Genomic DNA, 17705 nt, shown 5'->3' with positions numbered 1-17705 from the left:
CCCAATAAATCCTCATAAAAATCCCCAAAAATTCCCAAAAAATCCCCAAAAAATTCCCTAAAAAATTCCAAAAAAATCCCCCCAAAATCCCTAAACACTCCCCAAAAATCCCCCCAAAAATCCCCAAAAAATTCCCCCAAAAAATCCCACCAAAATCCTCAAAAAAATCCCACCAAAAGATCCCCCATAATCCCCAAAAAATCCCACAAAATCTCCCAAAAATCAAAATAAAAAATCCCAAAAAATCCCCAACATCCCATAAAAATTCAGGATTTATTTTCCCCTGACCTCCTTGTGGAGCTTTTCCTGCAGCTGCTCGTTCTGTGTCTCCAGCAGGTGGCGCTGCTGCTGCTCCTCCCGCAGGGCCGCGCCCAAATCCCAAAAAAATCCCACAAAAAATCCTCAAAAAAACCCCAAAAATTCCCGAAAATCCCCCATAAAATCAAAAAAAAATCCCCCAAAAATCCCCCCAAAAATCCCCAAAAATTCCCAAAAAATCCCAAAAAAATCCCCAAAAATTCCCATAATTTTTTGGTGCTATTTATCTCTCACCTCCTTGTGGAGCTTTTCCTGCAGCTGCTCCTTGTCTGTCTCCAGCAGGTGGCGCTGCTGCTGCTCCTCCCGCAGGGCGGAGCTCAGGGCGAGCGCCTCCTGCCGGGCCCCGGAGAGCAGCGACTGAGCCGAGGCCCGGGACTCGAGCGCTGAGGAAAGTTCTGCCTAAAAAATACAAATTTAAGGGGAATTTGAGTTGTTTTGGGGGAAATTAGGGGGTTTGGGGATATTGGGGATTTTTTTGGAATTTTTTTGAGATTTTTCGGGATTTTTTTGAAGGATTTTTTGAGGATTTTTTGGGATTTTTGGGGGATTTTTTTGGGATTTTTGGGGAATTTTTTGGGATTTTTTGGGGGATTTCTTCGGAATTTTTTTAGGGATTTTTTGGGATTTAGTGGGGATTTTTGGGGATTTTTTGGGGTATTTTTTTGAGACTTTTTGGGGGATTTTTTGGGATTTTTTGGGGAATTTTTGGGGGTTTTTTTGGCGATTTTTTGGGGATTTTTGGGGGTTTTTTTAGGGAATTTTAGGGGATTTTTTGGGGATTTTTTGAGGATTTTTTTGATTTTTTGGGGGGATTTTTGGGGAATTTTTTGGGATTTTTTTTTGGGGATTTCTTCGGATTTTTTTTAGGGATTTTTTGGGATTTATTGGGGATTTTTGGGGATTTTTTGGGGTATTTTTTTTGAGACTTTTTGGGGGATTTGTTGGGATTTTTTGGGGAATTTTGGGGGGGGTTTTTTGGGGATTTTTGGGGGATTTTTTTAGGGAATTTTAGGGGATTTTTTGGGGATTTTTTGAGGATTTTTTTGATTTTTGGGGGATTTTGGGGAATTTTTTGGGATTTTTTTGGGGGATTTCTTCGGATTTTTTTAGGGATTTTTTGGGATTTATTGGGGATTTTTGCGGAATTTTTGGGGGGGTTTTTTGGGGATTTTTTTGGGATTTTTTGGTGATTTTTTTAGGGAATTTTAGGGGATTTGGGAGGATTTTTTTGGGATTTTTTTGGGATTTTTGGGGGACTTTTTAGGGAATTTTAGGGGATTTTGGGGGATTTTTTGGGGAATTTTTGGGGATTTTTTGGGGATCTTTTTAGGGAATTTTAGGGGATTTTTTGGGGATTTTTTGAGTTTTTTTGGAGATTTTTTCGGGGATTTTTTGAGATTTTTTGGGGAATTTTTGGGAGGGATTTTTGGGGGGTTTTTTTGGTTATTTTGGAGACTTTTCGGGATATTTTTTGGGATTTTTTTGAGACATTTATTGGGAATTTTTTTCTGGATTATTGTGGGTTTTTTGTGGGCTCAACCCAGGAGAGACTGAGCCAAGCCCGGGACTCCAGAGCTGAGCTCAGCTCGGAATGGAAAATACAAATTTGGGGGGAATTTGAGGGTTTGGGGAAAATTTGGGGGTTTGGGGATATTGGGGAATTTTGAGGAATTTTTTGAGATTTTTTTGGGGGAATTTTTGGGGGGTTTTTTTAGAATTTTTTGGATTTTTTTTTTGGATTTTTTTAAAAAAAATTTAGGTTCTTTTTTTAAATTTTGGGGGAATTTTTGGGGGGATTTTTTGGGAATTTTTGGGGATTCTTTGGGGATTTTTTTGGGAATTTTTGGGTTTTGGATTTTTTGGATTTGGGGAAAATTTGGAGATTTTGGGAATATTTGGGGAATTTTGGGGGGCGTTTTGGGATTTTTGGGGGGAATTTTCTTTGATTTTTTGAGGATTTTTGGGGGATATTTTGGGGAATTTTTTGAGGAATTTTGGGGGACTTTTTTGGCAAATTTTGGGGATTTTTTTTGGCAATTTTTTGGGATTTTTTTGGGAATTTTTAGGGAGGGTTTTGGCAATATTTTGGGGTTTTTTAGAGGTTTTTTGGGGATTTTAAAGGGATTTTTGGGGGATTTTTTTTGGGATGTCTTTTGGGATTTCTTCGGATTTTTTTAGGGATTTTCTGGGATTTATTGGACATTTTTGGGAGGATTTTTGGGGAATTTTTTGGGGATTTTTTGGGATTTTTTAATGGATTTTTTAGGAATTTTTGAGGATTTTTTGGGGATTTTTTAGGGATTTTGGGAGATTTTTTTTTGATTTTTTGTGGATTTTTAGGGTTTTTTTGGGATTTTTTGGGGGATTTTTTGGGGGATTTTTTGGGATTTTTTGGGAATTTTTGAGGCTTTTTTTGGGGGGATTTTTTGTGGATTGTTGGAGGGGATTTTTAGGGCATTTTTGGGGAATTTTTGGGGATTTTTTTGTGGGTTTTTCGTTGGCTTGACCCAGGAGAGACTGAGCAGAATTGGGAATTTTTTGGAATTTTTTTGACGATTTTTGGCGATTTTTTGGGATTTTTTTTGAGGTTTTCAGGGATTTTTTTGGGGATTTTTGGGGGATTTTTTGGGGGCAATTTTTGGAGATTTTTGGGGGTTTTTTGAGGGGATTTTTTATAAGTTTTTTTTTTGAATTTTGGGGGGATTTTTTTGGGAACTTTTAAGGATTTTTGGGGTTATTTTGGGAATATATTTTAGGGTTTTTTGGAATTTTTGGGAATTATTTGAGGGTTTGGAGGGGATTTTTTTGCGATTTTTTTGTGACTTTTTTTTTAATATTTGGGGAAATTTGGGGGGATTTTTTGGGATTTTTTTTGGATTTAGGTTTTTTTGGGGAAATTAAGGAGATTTTTTTGGGGAATTTGGAGGGATTTTGGGTTTTTTTTTTTAAATTTATTTTTTGGGACTTTTATTGGGGATATTTTCGATTTTTAAATTTTATTTTTTAAGGATTTTTTGGGGGATTTTTTTGGTTGGTTTTTTTTTTTTTTAATTTTTGGGACTTTATTGGGGATTATTTTAATTTTTTAATTTTATTTTTAAGGATTTTTTGGGAGATTTTTGGGGAATTTTTTGGGGGATTTTTTTGGGATTTTTGAGGGTTTTTTGGGGGGATTTTTGGGATTATTTTGGGCAGAATTTTGGGGGGATTTCAGTGATTTTTGGGCACCTGGAGTTGTGTGATTTTCTCCTGGAGCCGCTCCTGGTTCTGCTGCAGGTTCTGAGTCTCCTCCAGTTGTGACTGTAGAGAGCCCCGAGCCTGGCAGGGCGAAAATCAAAATAAATTACAAAAAAATTAAAAAAAAAGTCTCCCAAATAAAAAAAAAAAACCTCCCCCAAATTTCCCCCAAACTCTCAAAAAAAAAGAAAAAAAAAAAATCCAAAAAAATTCTCAAAAAATCCCCCAAATTCCCAAAAAAATGGAAAAAAAAACCCCAAAAGAATTCTCCCAAATTCCCCCCAAAAATGGAAACAAATAATAAAAAAAAATCCCCCCAAAATCCCCCAAAATTCCAAAAAATGAAAAAAAAAAACAAAAAATCCCCCCAAATCCACAAAAAAATTCCAAAAATATTCCCCAAAATCCCCCAAAACTTCCAGAAGAAAATCCAAAAAAAATTCCCAAAAAATCCTCCCAAATTCCCCCCAAAAATGGAAACAAATTTAAAAAAATTCCCCCAAAATTCCAAATAAAAGAAAAAAAAAATCCAAAAATATTCTCAAAAAATCCTCCCAAATTTCCCACTAAATCCAATAAAATTCCCTAAAAATCCCAAAAAATCCCCCAAACTACTAAAATAATAAAAAAAAAATTTAAAATCCCCCAAATTCCCCAAAAAATGAAAAAAAAAGTTTAAAAATTCCCCAAAAAATCCCCCAAAATTCCCCCAAAATACCCCCAAAGATTCTCAAAAATCTCTCCAAAATCTTCCCCAAAAATTTCCCCCAAATCCCAAAAAATCTTCCCCAAAAATTCTCCAAAATTCTCCAAAAAATTTTCAAAAAAAAATTCACAAAAAATTCCCCAAAATTCCCAAAAATTCTCCCAAAATTTTCCCCCAAATACCACAAAAATTCCCCAAAAATTCCTCCAAATTTTCTCCAAATTCTCCCAGAATTCCCCAAAATTTCCCAAAAAATTCCCATAAAATCTAAAAAAAATTTAAAAAAATTCTCCAAAATTTCCCCCAAAGTTCCCCAAAATTCTCCCAAAATTAAAAAAAAAATTTCCTCAAATTTCTCTCAAAATCCCCCCAAATTTCCCCCCCAAAAAATGCCCCAAAAATTCCAATAAAATTTCTCCAAAATTCCCCCTATTTCCGCAAATATTCCCAATTTCCCCCAAAATTAAAAAAAAAAGTCCCCAAAAATTCCCCCCAAAAATTCGCAAAAATCCCCCAAAATTCCCCCCAAAATTCCCCAAATTCCCCAAAATTTTCCCCCCAAAATTTCCAAAACATTCCCTTAAAAATTCTCCCAAAATTAAAAAAAAAAAATTAAAAAAATCCCTTTAAAATTCCCTTTAAAATTCCGTCAAAATTTCCCTTAAACTTTCCCCAAAAAATCATTAAAAAATCCCCCAAAATCATTAAAAATTCCAAAAAATTTCCCAAAAAATTTCCTTTAATATTCTCCCAAAATTCCAAAAAAAAAAATTTAAAAAATTCCCTTTAAAATTCCCTTAAACATTCCCCAAAAATTCATTAAAAAATCCCCCAAAATCCCTAAAAATTCCAAAACTATTCCCAAAAAATTCCCTTTAAATTTCCCAAAAAAATTCCCCACAAAATTCCCCACAAAAATCCAAAAAAATTCCCAAAAAATTCCCAAAAAATTCCTGAAAAATCCCCAAAATTCCCATTTTTACCTGAGTGGCCTCATTGAGTTCCTTCCTGAGTTTCTCCAGTTCCTGATCCCGCCTGGAAACGTCCTGGAAAAAATAGATTTTTTGGGGAAAAATTCCAATTTTTTAAAAAAATCCCAAAATTTCGGGGAATTCTCCCAAAATTCCCCAAAATTTCTCCCAAAATTCCAAAAAAAATTCCCCCAAAATCCCCCAAAATTCTCCAAAATTCCCCCAAAACTCAAAAAAAAAAAAATTCTCACAAAAAAATCCCCCAAAAATTTGCCAAAAATTTTGCAAAAAATTCCAAAAAAATTCCCTCAAAAAATAGTTAAAAAATTCCCCCCAAATTCCTCAAATTTCTCCCAAAATTCCCATAAAATTCCCATAAAATTCCCATAAAATTCCCATAAAATTCCCATAAAATTCCCATAAAATTCCTCCAAAATTCCTCAAAATTAAAAAAAAAAATTCCCCCAAAAAATTCCCGTAAAAATTCCCCCCAAAAATCCCCAAATTTCCCAAAAGTTTCCCAAAATTCCCTCAAAAATTAAAAAAAAAAATCCCCAAATAAATTTCCCAATTTTCCCTGAAAATTAAAGAAAACCCAATTTTTTTTGCTCTGAATTTCAAAAAAAATTTCCCCAAAATTCCCCAAAACTTCCTCAAAATTCATAAAAATTCCCCCAAAATTCCCAAACTTTCACCAAAAAATCCCAAGAATCTCCCAAAAAAATCTCTTCAAAAATTCCCAAAAATTCCCCAAAATTCCCTAAAATTTCCTAAAAATTCTCTAAAATTCCTACCAAAATATCCCCAAAATCCCCCCCCAAAATTTCCCCAAAAATCCCTAAAAATTCCCCAAAATTCTTCCAAAATTCCTTAAAAAAGCCTCAAAAAATCCCAAATTTTCCCCAAACTCCTCAAAAATCCTCCAAAAATTTCCACAAAAATTCCCCCAAAATTTCCAAAATAATCCACAAAAAATTCCCTTAAAATTTCCCGCCAAAAATTCCGAAAATTCCCTTAAAAATTCCCTAAAAATTCCCCAAAATCCCCCAAAAAAATCCTCCAAAATTCCTCCCAAAATTTTCTGAAAATATTTCCCAAAAATTCCTCAGAAATTCCTAAAAACTCCCCAAAATCCCCCCAAAAGTTCCCAAAAAAGTCCCCCCAAAATACCCCAAAAATTCCCAAAAAATATCCCCAAAATTTCCAAAAATAATCCCAAAATTCCCCCGAAAGTCCCTAAAAAATTCCAAAAATTCTCCCAAAATTCCCCCAAAATCCCCCCAAAAAACCCTAAAAATTCCCCCCAAAAAACCCTAAAAATTCCCTTAAAAAGTCCCCAAATTCCCCCAAAATTCCCAAAAAATTCCCCCCAAAAAACCTAAAAATTCCCCCAAAAATTCCCCCAAAATTCTCCCAAAAATTCCTCCAAAATTCCCCCAGAAGTTCCTAAAATTCCCCCAAAATTCTCCCAAAATTCCAAAAAAATTCCCCAAAAATTCCCCCCCAAAAATCCCTAAAAATTCACTTAAAAAATCCCCAAAAATTTCCCCCAAATTCCCCCAGAATTTCCCAAAATTCCCTCAAAATTCTCCCAGAATTAAAAAAAAAAATCCCCATAAAATTCCCCCAAAATTAAAAAAAAAATTCCCCCCAAAATTAAAAAAAAAAATTCCCAAAAATATTCCCAAAAATTCAATAAAATTTTCCCAAAATCCTCCCAAAAAATTCCCAAAAATTCACTCCAAAAATCCCTAAAAATAATAATAAAAAAAAATCCCAAAAAAATTCCCCCCAAAATTCCCCAGAATTCCCAAAAAATCCCCAAAATTCCCATTTTTACCTGAGTGGCCTCTTGGAGCTCCTTCCTGAGTTTTTCCAACTCCTGATCCCGCCTGGAAATCTCCTGGAAAAAACAGATATTTTTGGGAAAATCCCAATTTTTTTTGGAAAATCTCAAAATTTGGGGGAATTCTCCCAAAATTCCCCAAAATTTCTCCCAAAATTCCCCCAAAATATCTTTAAAACTTCCAAAAAAATTCCCAAAAATCCCCCAAATTTTCCCCCAAATTGCAAAAAAATTCCTACATTTCCCCAAATTCAAAAAATTTCCCTGAAAATTCCCCAAGTTTCCCCCAAAATCTCTCAAATCCCCCAAAAATTCCTCCCCAAAAAATCTTTAAAAATTCCCCAAAAATTCCCAAAAATCCCCCCAAAAATCCCCCCAAAATTCCCCCCAAAATTCCCCAAAAATTCTTTAAAAATCTCCCAAAAGTTTTTTAAAAATCCCCCAAAATTCCTAAAAAATTCCAAATGTTCCCACAAAAATTCCAAAGAAATTTCCAAAAATCCCCCAAAAATCTCCCAAAAAATTCCCCAAAAATCCTCCAAATCCCACCAAAATTTCCCCAAAAACATCCCAAAAATTCCCCAAATTTTTCCCAAAAATCCCTCCTGACCGCCCCAAAATCCCCCCAAAATTTCTCCCAAATTCCCCCCAAAAAACCCAAAAAATTCCCCAAAATTCCCTTAAAAATTCCCAAAAAATTTCCAAAAATTATCCAAAATCCCCCCAAAATCCACCCAAAAATTCTTTAAAAATTCCCCAAAAATTCCAAAAAATGTACCAAAAATTAAAAAAAAATTTTTCCAAAAATCCCCCAAAAAATCTCCCAAAAATTCCAAAAAAATCCCCAAAATTTTCCCAAAATTCAAAAAAAAAAAATCCCAAAAATCTCCCAAAAATTCAAAAAAAATCCCAAAAATTCCCCAAAAAATCCCCAAAAAATTCCCCAAAAAATTCCCCAAAAATAAAAAAAAAATTAAAAAAAATTTCCCAAAATTCCCTTAAAAATTCCCAAAGAAATTTCCGAAAATTATCCAAAAACCGCCCAAAAAATTCTTTAAAAATTCCAAAAAAATTTCCAAAATATTCCCCAAAAAATTCCAAAAAAATTTCAAAAAATTCCCCAAAAAATCTCCCAAAATTATCCAAAATCCCCCAAAAATCCTCCCAAAAATTCTTTAAAAATTCCCCAAAAATTCCAAAAAATGTTCCAAAAATTAAAAAAAAATTTCCAAAAATCCCCCCAAAAATCTCCCAAAAATTCCAAAAAAAAATTCCAAAAATTCCCCAAAAATTCCAAAAAAATTCCAAAAATCCCCCAAAAAATCTCCCAAAAATTCCAAAAAAATCCCAAAAACTCCAAAAAAATTTCCAAAAACCCCCGAAAAAATCCCCCCAAAAATCCGCAAAAATTTCCCCAAAAATTCCAAAAAATTCCTTAAAAATTCCCAAATTTCTCCCCAAAATTCCCCCAAAATTTGGATTATTTTACCTGTTCCGTTTGATGTTTTTCCCTGTGGATTTTCTCGAGCTCCTCCTGCAGCTGCTCCAGCTCCTCATCCCGCCTGGAAACCTCCTGAAAAATGGGAATTTTGGGGAAAAAAATATAAAATTTGGGAAAAAAATTCAAATTTTTGGGAAAAAAATCAAATTTTGGGAAAAAACACAAAAATTTTGGGAAAAAACCACAAAAAATTGGGGAAAAAAAACAAAAAAAAAATTGGGAAAAAACAACAAAAATTTGGGAAAAAACCACAAAAATTTGGGGGTAAAAGTGGATTTTTTTGGGGGGAAAAAAGTCAGATTTGGGGGAAAAAAATTGGGGGGAAAAATTGGGATTTTTGGGGAAAAAATATAAAAATAGGGGAAAAAAAACCAAAAAAATTTGGGAAAAAACCCAAAAATTTTGGGGAAAAAACCAAAAAAATTGGGGAAAAAAACCACAAAATTTTGGGGTAAAAGTGGATTTTTTTGGGGAAATTTTGATTTTTTGAGAGGAAAAAAATCTCAGATATTGGGGGAAAATGAAAAAAAATCAGAGGGGAAAAAAATTGGGATTTTTGGGGAAAAAATACAAAAAATACCAAAAATTGGGAAAAAATCCAAATTATTGGGAAAAAACAAAAAAAAATTTGGGGAAAAAACCACAAAAATTTGTGGGAAAAAACCAGAAAATTTTTGGGGTAAAAGTGGATTTTTTTGGGGGAAAAAATTTGATTTTTTGAGAGGAAAAAATCTCAGATTTAGAGGGAGAAAGAAAAAAAAATTAGGAGGGAAAAAATTGGGATTTTTGGGGAAAAAATAAAAAAATTGGGAAAAAACCACAAATTTTGGGAAAAAACCCAAAAAATTTGGCAAAAAAAACCCCACAAAAATTTGGGGAAAAAATGCAAAATTTTGGGGTGAAAATGGATTTTTTTGGGGGAAAAATTTGATTTTTTGAGGGGAAAAAAATCTCAGATTGGGGAAAAAAAAAACAATTTGGGGAAAAAAAATTTGAATTTTGGGGGAAATATAATGAATTTATTTTTTTTAAAAATGGATTTTTTTCCCAAAAGAATTTCCCAGATTTTGCAGGGAAAAAAAAATCCCAAATTTTGAGGAATAAAATACCAAATTTTGGGCAATAAAATCCCAAATCTTGGGGACAAAAATCCCAAAATTTGGGGGACAAACCCTTGAATTTTGGCGAATAAAATCTCAAATTTTGACAGAAAAAAATCCCAAATTTTGGGGATAAAAATCCAAATTTTGGGGGAAAAAAATCCCGTTTTTTTTTTTTTTTAATCCCCAATTAGTTGAGTTTTTTAATCTCAAATTTTGGGTGATAAAATTTGGAATTTTGGGGTTAAATGTGGGGATTTCTCTGACCTTTTTGAGCTTTTCCAGGTCCCGCAGGTCTGGAATTTTATTTGTTTAAATCCCAAATTTTGGGAGAAAAAAAATCTTTTATTTTGAGCAAAAAAATCCAAAATTTTGGGGAATAAAATCCCAAATTTGGGGGGGAAAATTCCCAAATTTTGAGGGGAAAAAAAATCACAATTTTTGGGGAATAAAATCTCAAATTTTGATGGAAAAATCCAGAATTTTGACAGAATAAAATCCCGAATTTTTGGGGAATAAAATCACAATTTTTGGGCAATAAAATCCCAAATCTTGGGGACAAAAATCTCAAAATTTGGGGGAAAAAAACCTGAATTTTGGGGAATAAAATCTCAAATTTTGATGGAAGAAAATGCCAAATTTGGGGGAGAAAAAAAATCCCTATTATTATTTTTTTTTTTTTAAATTTCAAATTTGAGGCAATAAAATCCCGAATTTTGGGGCTAAAAATCCCCAATTTTTGTGCAATGAAATCCCAAATTTTGTGGATATAAATTCCCAAATTTTGATGGAAAAAAATTCCTAAATTTTGTGGGTAAAATTCCAATTTTTGAGGGAAAAAATTGCAAATTTTTGGGCAATAAAATCCCAATTTTGGACAATAAAATAACAAATTTTGCGGAAGAAAATTCCCAAATTTTGGGGATAAAAATCCCGAATTTTGGGGATAAAAAATCCCGAATTTTGGGGATAAAATTTGGGGATTATTCTGACCTTTTTGAGCTTTTCCAGCTCCCGCAGGTCCCAGGCCCGGAATTTTATTTGTTTAAATCCCAAATTTTGGGAGAAAAAAATCTTCAATTTTGAGCAAAAAAATCCAAAATTTTGGGGCTAAAAATACCAAAATTTGACAGAAAAAAAATCCAAATCTTGGGGATAAAAGTCCCAAATCTTGGGGATAAAAGTCCCAAATTTTGGGGAATAAAATCCCAAATTTTGATGGAATAAAATCCCAAATTTTGGGGCTAAAAATCCCTAATTTTGAGGATAAAAATCCCGAATTTTGAGCGAAAAAAACCTTAAATTTTGAGGATAAAAATCACAAATTTTGGGGATAGAAATCCCAGATTTTTAGGAAAAAAAATTTCCAATTTTTTTTTTTTAAATCCCCAATTTAAAAAAAAAAAAAAAAATTTTGGTGAATAAAATTACAATTTTTGGGCAAAAAATCCTGAATTTTGGGGGAAAAAAATCCCAGATTTTTTTTTTTTAATCCTAAATTTTGGGGCTAAAAATACCAAAATTTGACAGAAAAAAAATCCAAATTTGGGGGATAAAATCACAATTTTTGGGGAATAAAATTCTAAATTTTCACAGAAAAATTCCCAAATTTTGGGGAATAAAATGAAAAATTTTGATGGAAAAAATCCCAAATTTTGACAGACAAAAATCCCAATTTTTGAGGAAAAAAATTCCAAATTTTGGGGAAAAAATCCCAAATCTTGGGAGAAAAACAATCTCGAATTTTGAGGAAAAGAATTCCAAATTTTTTGGGATAAAAATCCCAAATTTTGGGCAATAAAATCCCAATCTTTGACAGAAAAAAATCCCAAATTTTGAGGAAAAAAATTCCCAAATTTGGGGGATAAAAATCCTGAAGTTTGATGGAAAAAACCCAAATTTTGGAGAATAAAAATCCAAATTTTGGGGGGAAAAAATCATGATTTTTTTTTTTTTTTAATTTCAAATTTGAGGCAATAAAATCCCGAATGTTGGGGATTAAAATCCCAAATTTTGAGGAAAAAAAAATGCAGATTTTGATTGGGAAAAAATCCCAATTTTTGAGGAAAAAATCACGGATTTTTTTTCTTTTTAATCCTCAATTAAAAAAAAAAAATCCCAAATTTTGTGCAATAAAATCTGGAATTTTGGGAATAAATCTGGGGATTTCTCAGACCTTTTTGAGCTTTTCCAGCTCCCGCAGGTCCCAGGCCCGGAATTTTATTTGTTTAAATCCCAAATTTTGGGAGAAAAAAAATCTTCAATTTTGAGCAAAAAATTCCAAAATTTTGGGGCTAAAAATACCAAAATTTGACAGAAAAAAAATCCAAATTTTGGGGATAAAAGTCCCAAATCTTGGGGATAAAATTCTCAAATTTTGGGGAATAAAATCCCAAATTTTGATGGAATAAAATCCCAAATTTTGGGGCTAAAAATCCCTAATTTTGAGGATAAAAATCCCGAATTTTGAGCGAAAAAACCCATAAATTTTGAGGATAAAAATCACAAATTTTGGGGATAGAAATCCCAGATTTTTAGGAAAAAAAAATTCCAATTTTTTTTTTTAATCCCCAATTAAAAAAAAAAAAAAATTTGGTGAATAAAATTACAATTTTTGGGCAAAAAAATCCTGAATTTTGGGGAAAAAAAATCCCAGATTTTTTTTTTTTAATCCTAAATTTTGGGGCTAAAAATACCAAAATTTGACAGAAAAAAAATCCAAATTTGGGGGATAAAATCACAATTTTTGGGGAATAAAATTCTAAATTTTCACAGAAAAATTCCCAAATTTTGGGGAATAAAATGAAAAATTTTGATGGAAAAAATCCCAAATTTTGACAGACAAAAATCCCAATTTTTGAGGAAAAAAATTCCAAATTTTGGGGAAAAAATCCCAAATCTTGGGAGAAAAACAATCTCGAATTTTGAGGAAAAGAATTCCAAATTTTTTGGGATAAAAATCCCAAATTTTGGGCAATAAAATCCCAATCTTTGACAGAAAAAAATCCCAATTTTTGAGGGAAAAAATTCCAAATTTTGAGGGGAAAAAAATCCCAATTTTTGGGCAATAAAACCCCAAAATTTAGGGGAAAAATTCGAAATTTTGGGGATAAAAATCCCAATTATTTGGGTAAACAATCCCAAATTTTGGGCGATAAAATCCCCAAATTTTGGGGAATTAAATCCTGAGTTTTGGGGAATAAAATCCCAAAATTTTGCGGAATAAAATCCCAAATTTTGGGGCTAAAAATCCCGAATTTTGAGGATAAAAATCCCGAATTTTGAGGATAAAAATCCCGAATTTTGAGCGAAAAAACCCTTAAATTTTGAGGATAAAAATCCCAAGTTTTGGGGATAAAAATCCAAATTTTGGGGAATAAAATACCAAATTCTGACATAAAAAATCCCAAAATTTTAGGAATAAAATCACAATTTTTGGGCAATAAACCCCCAAATTTTGGGGGAATAAAAATCCCAAATTTTGGAGGAAAAAAGTCACAAATTTTGGAGAAGAAAATCCTGAATTTTGGGCAATAAAATCCCCAAATTTTGTGCAATGAAATTCCAAATTTTGGGCAGTAAAACTCCAAATTTTGGGGCTATAAATCCCTTTTAATCCCCAATTAAAAAAAAAAAAATTTGGTGAATAAAATTACAATTTTTGGGCAAAAAATCCTGAATTTTGGGGGAAAAAAAAAATCCCAGATTTTTTTTTTTTTTAATCCCAAATTTTGAGGAAAAAAAAAATCCCAATTTTTGAGGAATAAAATACCAAATTTTGGAGAATAAAATCCTGATTGTTGGGGATAAAAATCCCAAAATTTGGGGTAAAAAAGCCTGAATTTTGGCGAATAAAATCTCAAATTTTGACAGAAAAAATCCCAAATTTTTAGGGAATAAAATCCCAAATTTTGAGAAATAAACCCCTGAATTTTGGGGATGAAAATCCCAAATTTTGGGCGATAAAATCTGGAATTTTGGGGATAAATGTGGTGATTTTTCTGACCTTTTTGAGCTTTTCCAGGTCCCGTCCCTGGATTTGTCCCCGGAGCCGGTTCAGCTCCTCGTGCAGCTCCTCCCGCTCGGCCTGAGCCTGGAGCAGCCTGGAAATAATTCCTGAAATTATCCAAAATCCCCAAATTCCCAACATTCCCCAGCCCGGAATTCCCAAAATTCCTGAAAATCCCGAAATTTCCCGGCTCAAATCGCAAAATTCCCAAAATTCCCCAGCCCAGAATTCCCAAAATTCCTAAAATTCCTAAAATTCCTAAAATTTCTGAGCCCGGAGTCAAAAAAATCCCCAAAATTTCTAAATCCAAATTCCCAAAATTCCCAAAATTCCCCAAATTCCTGAGCCTGGAGTCAAAAAAAATCCAAAAATTCCCAAAATTCCCGAGCCCAGAATTCCCAAAATTCCTGAAAATCCTGAAATTTCCCGGCTCAGAATCACAAAATTCCCAAAATTCCCGAAATTCCTGAAAATCCTGAAATTCCCCAGTTCAAATTGCAAAATTCCCAAAATTCCGGAGCCCAGAATCAGAGAAATCCCAAAATCCCCAAAAATCCTGAGGCTGGAGTCACAAAATTCCTGAAATTCTCAAAATTCCCAAAATTCCCAAAATTCCTGAGCTTGGAATCAAAAAAATCCCCAAAATTCCCAAATTCAAAGTCACAAAATTCCCCAAATTCCGCAAATTCCTCAAATTCCCCAAGCCCAGAATCACAAAATTCCCAAAAATCACAAAATTCCCAAGTCCAGAATTCCCAAAATTCCTGAAAATCCCGAAATTTCCCAGCTCAGAGTCACAAAATTCCCAAAATTCCTGAGTTTGGAGTCAAAAAAATCCCCAAAATTCCCAAATCTGAAGTCACAAAATTCCCAAAATTCCCAAAATTCCTGAAATTCCTCAAATTCCCCAAGCCCAGAGTCACAAAATTCCCAAAAATTCCCAAAATTCCCAAGCCCAGAATTCCCAAAATTCCTGAAAATCCCGAAATTTCCCAGCTCAAATCACAAAATTCCCAAAATTCCCAAAATTCCCAAAATTCCAGAGCCCAGAGTCAAAGAAATCCCAAAATTCCTGAAATTCCTGAACCCAGAATTCCCCAAATTCCTAAAAATCCCGGAATTCCCCGGCTCAGAGTCACAAAATTCCCAAAATTCCTGAGCGTAGACCCACAAAAATCCCAAAATTCCCAAATCACAAAATTCCCAAAATTCCTGAGCCTGGAGACACAAAATTCCCAAAATTCTCAAAATTCCCGAGCCCAGAATTCCCAAAATTCCTAAAAATCCCGAAATTTCCCAGCTCAGAATCACAAAATTCCCAAAATTCCCAAAATTCCTGAAAATCCCAAAATTTCCCGGCTCAGAATCACAAAATTCCCAAAATTCCCGAGCCCAGAATTCCCAAAATTCCTGAAAATCCCAAAATTTCCCAGCTCAGAATCACAGAATTCCCAAAATTCCTGAAATTCCCAAAATTCCCAAAATTCCTGAGCTTGGAATCAAAAAAATCCCCAAAATTCCCAAATTCAAAGTCACAAAATTCCCAAAATTCCCAAAATTCCTGAAATTCCTCAAATTCCCCAAGCCCAGAGTCACAAAATTCCCAAAAATTCCCAAAATTCCCAAGCCCAGAATTCCCAAAATTCCTGAAAATCCCGAAATTTCCCAGCTCAAATCGCAAAATTCCCAAAATTCCCAAAATTCCAGAGCCCAGAGTCAAAGAAATCCCAAAATTCCTGAAATTCCTGAACCCAGAATTCCCCAAATTCCTAAAAATCCCGGAATTCCCCGGCTCAGAGTCACAGAATTCCCAAAATTCCTGAGCCTGGAAAAGCCCAAAATTCCCAAAATTCCTGAGCGTAGACCCACAAAAATCCCAAAATTCCCAAATCACAAAATTCCCAAAATTCCTCAGCCTGGAGACACAAAATTCCCAAAATTCTCAAAATTCCCGAGCCCAGAATTCCCAAAATTCCTAAAAATCCTGAAATTTCCCAGCTCAGAATCACAAAATTCCCAAAATTCCTGAGTTTGGAGTCAAAATAATCCCCAAAATTCCCAAATCCAAAGTCACAAAATTTCCAGAATTCCCAAAGTTGCCGAAATTCCCCAAATTCCCAAAATTTCCAGCCCCATTTTGTTGGGATTTCAGTCGGAAAACACCAAAAAAATTCCCAAATTTTGGGGAATTTGGTGTCAAAACCCCCTGAAAATTCCCAAATATTTTGGGGATTTCAGTCGGAAAACCCAAAAAATTCTCAATTTTTTTTTTTTTTACCATTTCACTCAAAAAAACCCCAGAAAAATCTTGATTTTTTTTTTTAGGATTTGACTTGGAAAACCCCCCAAAAATCCCAATTTTTTTTGTATTTTGAGCAAAAAAAAAGGCCAAAAAATCCCTTTTTTTTTTTAATTTGGTCCCAAAAACTCCCAATTTTTTTGTGATTTGACCCCCAAACCCCCCAAAATTCAGATTATTTTCTCCCCAGCCCCGAGTCCTGTTTGGAATTCCTGAGCTCCTCCTTGTTTTTGGGGGAAAAATTCCTAATTTTGGGGAGATTTGGTGCCAAAAATGCCAGAAAATTCCCAAAAATTCCCCCTTTTTTTTTTGATTTGGAGCCAAAACCACCAGAAAATTCCCAAATTTAGAGGAATTTTACTTGTAAAACCCAAAAAAATCCCAATTTTTTGAGACTGGGAGTAGAAATCCCCCCAAAAATTCAAATTTTTTTCATATTTTAACCCAAAAATCCCAAAAAAATCCCTTTTTTTTTTTAATTTGGTCCCAAAAAATCCCAAATTTTTTGTGATTTGACCCCCAAACCCCCCAAAATTCAGATTCCCTGACTCCTGTTTGGAATTCCTGAGCTCCTCCTTGTTGGGAGAAAAATTCCCAATTTTGGGAGATTTGGTGCCAAAAATTCCCCTTTTTTTGGATTTGGAGCAGAAAACCCCAGAAAATTCTCGATTTTTTGGGAATTTGGTGCCAAAAACACAAAAAAAATCCCAAATTTTGGGGGATTTTCCTTGGAAAACCCCCAAAAATCCCAATTTTTTGAGATTGGGAGTAGAAACCTCCCCAAAATTCCAATTTTTTTTTCATATTTTCAGCAAAAAAACCCCAAAAAAATCCCAATTTTTTCATATTTTGCACAAAAAACCACCAAAAAAAATCCCAATTTTTTTGTGATTTGACCCCCAAACCCCCCAAAATTCAGATTTTTTTTGTCCCCAGCCCCGAGTCCTGTTTGGAATTCCTGAGCTCCTCCTTGTTGGGGGAAAAATTCCCAATTTTGGGGAGATTTGGTGCCAAAAATGCCAGAAAATTCCCAAAAATTCCCCCTTTTTTTTTTGATTTGGAGCCAAAACCACCAGAAAATTCCCAAATTTAGAGGAATTTTACTTGTAAAACCCAAAAAAATCCCAATTTTTTGAGACTGGGAGTAGAAATCCCCCCAAAAATTCAAATTTTTTTCATATTTTAACCCAAAAATCCCAAAAAAATCCCATTTTTTTTTAATTTGGTCCCAAAAACTCCCAATTTTTTTGTGATTTGACCCCCAAACCCCCCAAAATTCAGATTTTTTTTTGTCCCCAGCCCCGAGTCCTGTTTGGAATTCCTGAGCTCCTCCTTGTTGGGAGAAAAATTCCCAATTTTGGGAGATTTGGTGCCAAAAATTCCCCTTTTTTTTGATTTGGAGCAGAAAACCCCAGAAAATTCTCGATTTTTTGGGGATTTGGTGCCAAAACCACAAAAAAATTCCCAAATTTTGAGGGATTTTCCTTGGAAAACCCCCAAAAATCCCAATTTTTTGAGATTGGAAGCAAAATACCCCCCAAAAAATCCCTTTTTTTTTTTCGTATTTTGCGCAAAAAAAACACCAAAAAATTCCAATTTTTTTTGTGATTTGACCCCAAAACCCCCCAAAATTCAGATTTTCTGTCCCCAGCCCTGAGTCCTGTTTGGAATTCCTGAGCTCCTCCTTGTTTTTGTGGAATAAAAATCCATTTTTTGGC

The 17705-nt window shown here is 33.7% G+C and overlaps 1 protein-coding gene and 2 long non-coding RNA genes across 3 annotated transcripts in view; 1 reads left to right on the top strand and 2 right to left on the bottom strand.

Moving 5' to 3' along the window:
• The window catches only part of LOC310919480 (uncharacterized protein), a 58000-nt gene that overhangs the window by 17405 nt on the left and 22890 nt on the right, over window positions 1-17705 (bottom strand). Inside the window, exon 9 of the mRNA XM_083878847.1 lies at window positions 553-717. Coding sequence (XP_083734973.1) covers window positions 553-717 — 165 coding nt within the window. The remainder of the gene's footprint in view (window positions 1-552; window positions 718-17705) is intronic.
• Window positions 3354-16565, bottom strand: LOC310919398. Its single transcript, XR_014591816.1, has 5 exons — window positions 16537-16565; window positions 13686-13782; window positions 8568-8651; window positions 7073-7135; window positions 3354-5307 (listed from the first exon to the last, which is right to left on the bottom strand). It is a non-coding gene; the product is annotated as an uncharacterized lncRNA (long non-coding RNA).
• On the top strand, window positions 3546-8469 carry LOC310919399. The gene is made up of 2 exons (XR_014591817.1): window positions 3546-3620; window positions 7078-8469. It is a non-coding gene; the product is annotated as an uncharacterized lncRNA (long non-coding RNA).

This window comes from Zosterops lateralis, assembly GCF_965231275.1.
Source record: "Zosterops lateralis genome assembly, chromosome: 27".
Taxonomy (NCBI): Eukaryota; Metazoa; Chordata; class Aves; order Passeriformes; family Zosteropidae; genus Zosterops; species Zosterops lateralis.
This window is presented reverse-complemented; position numbering and strand designations above follow the sequence as displayed.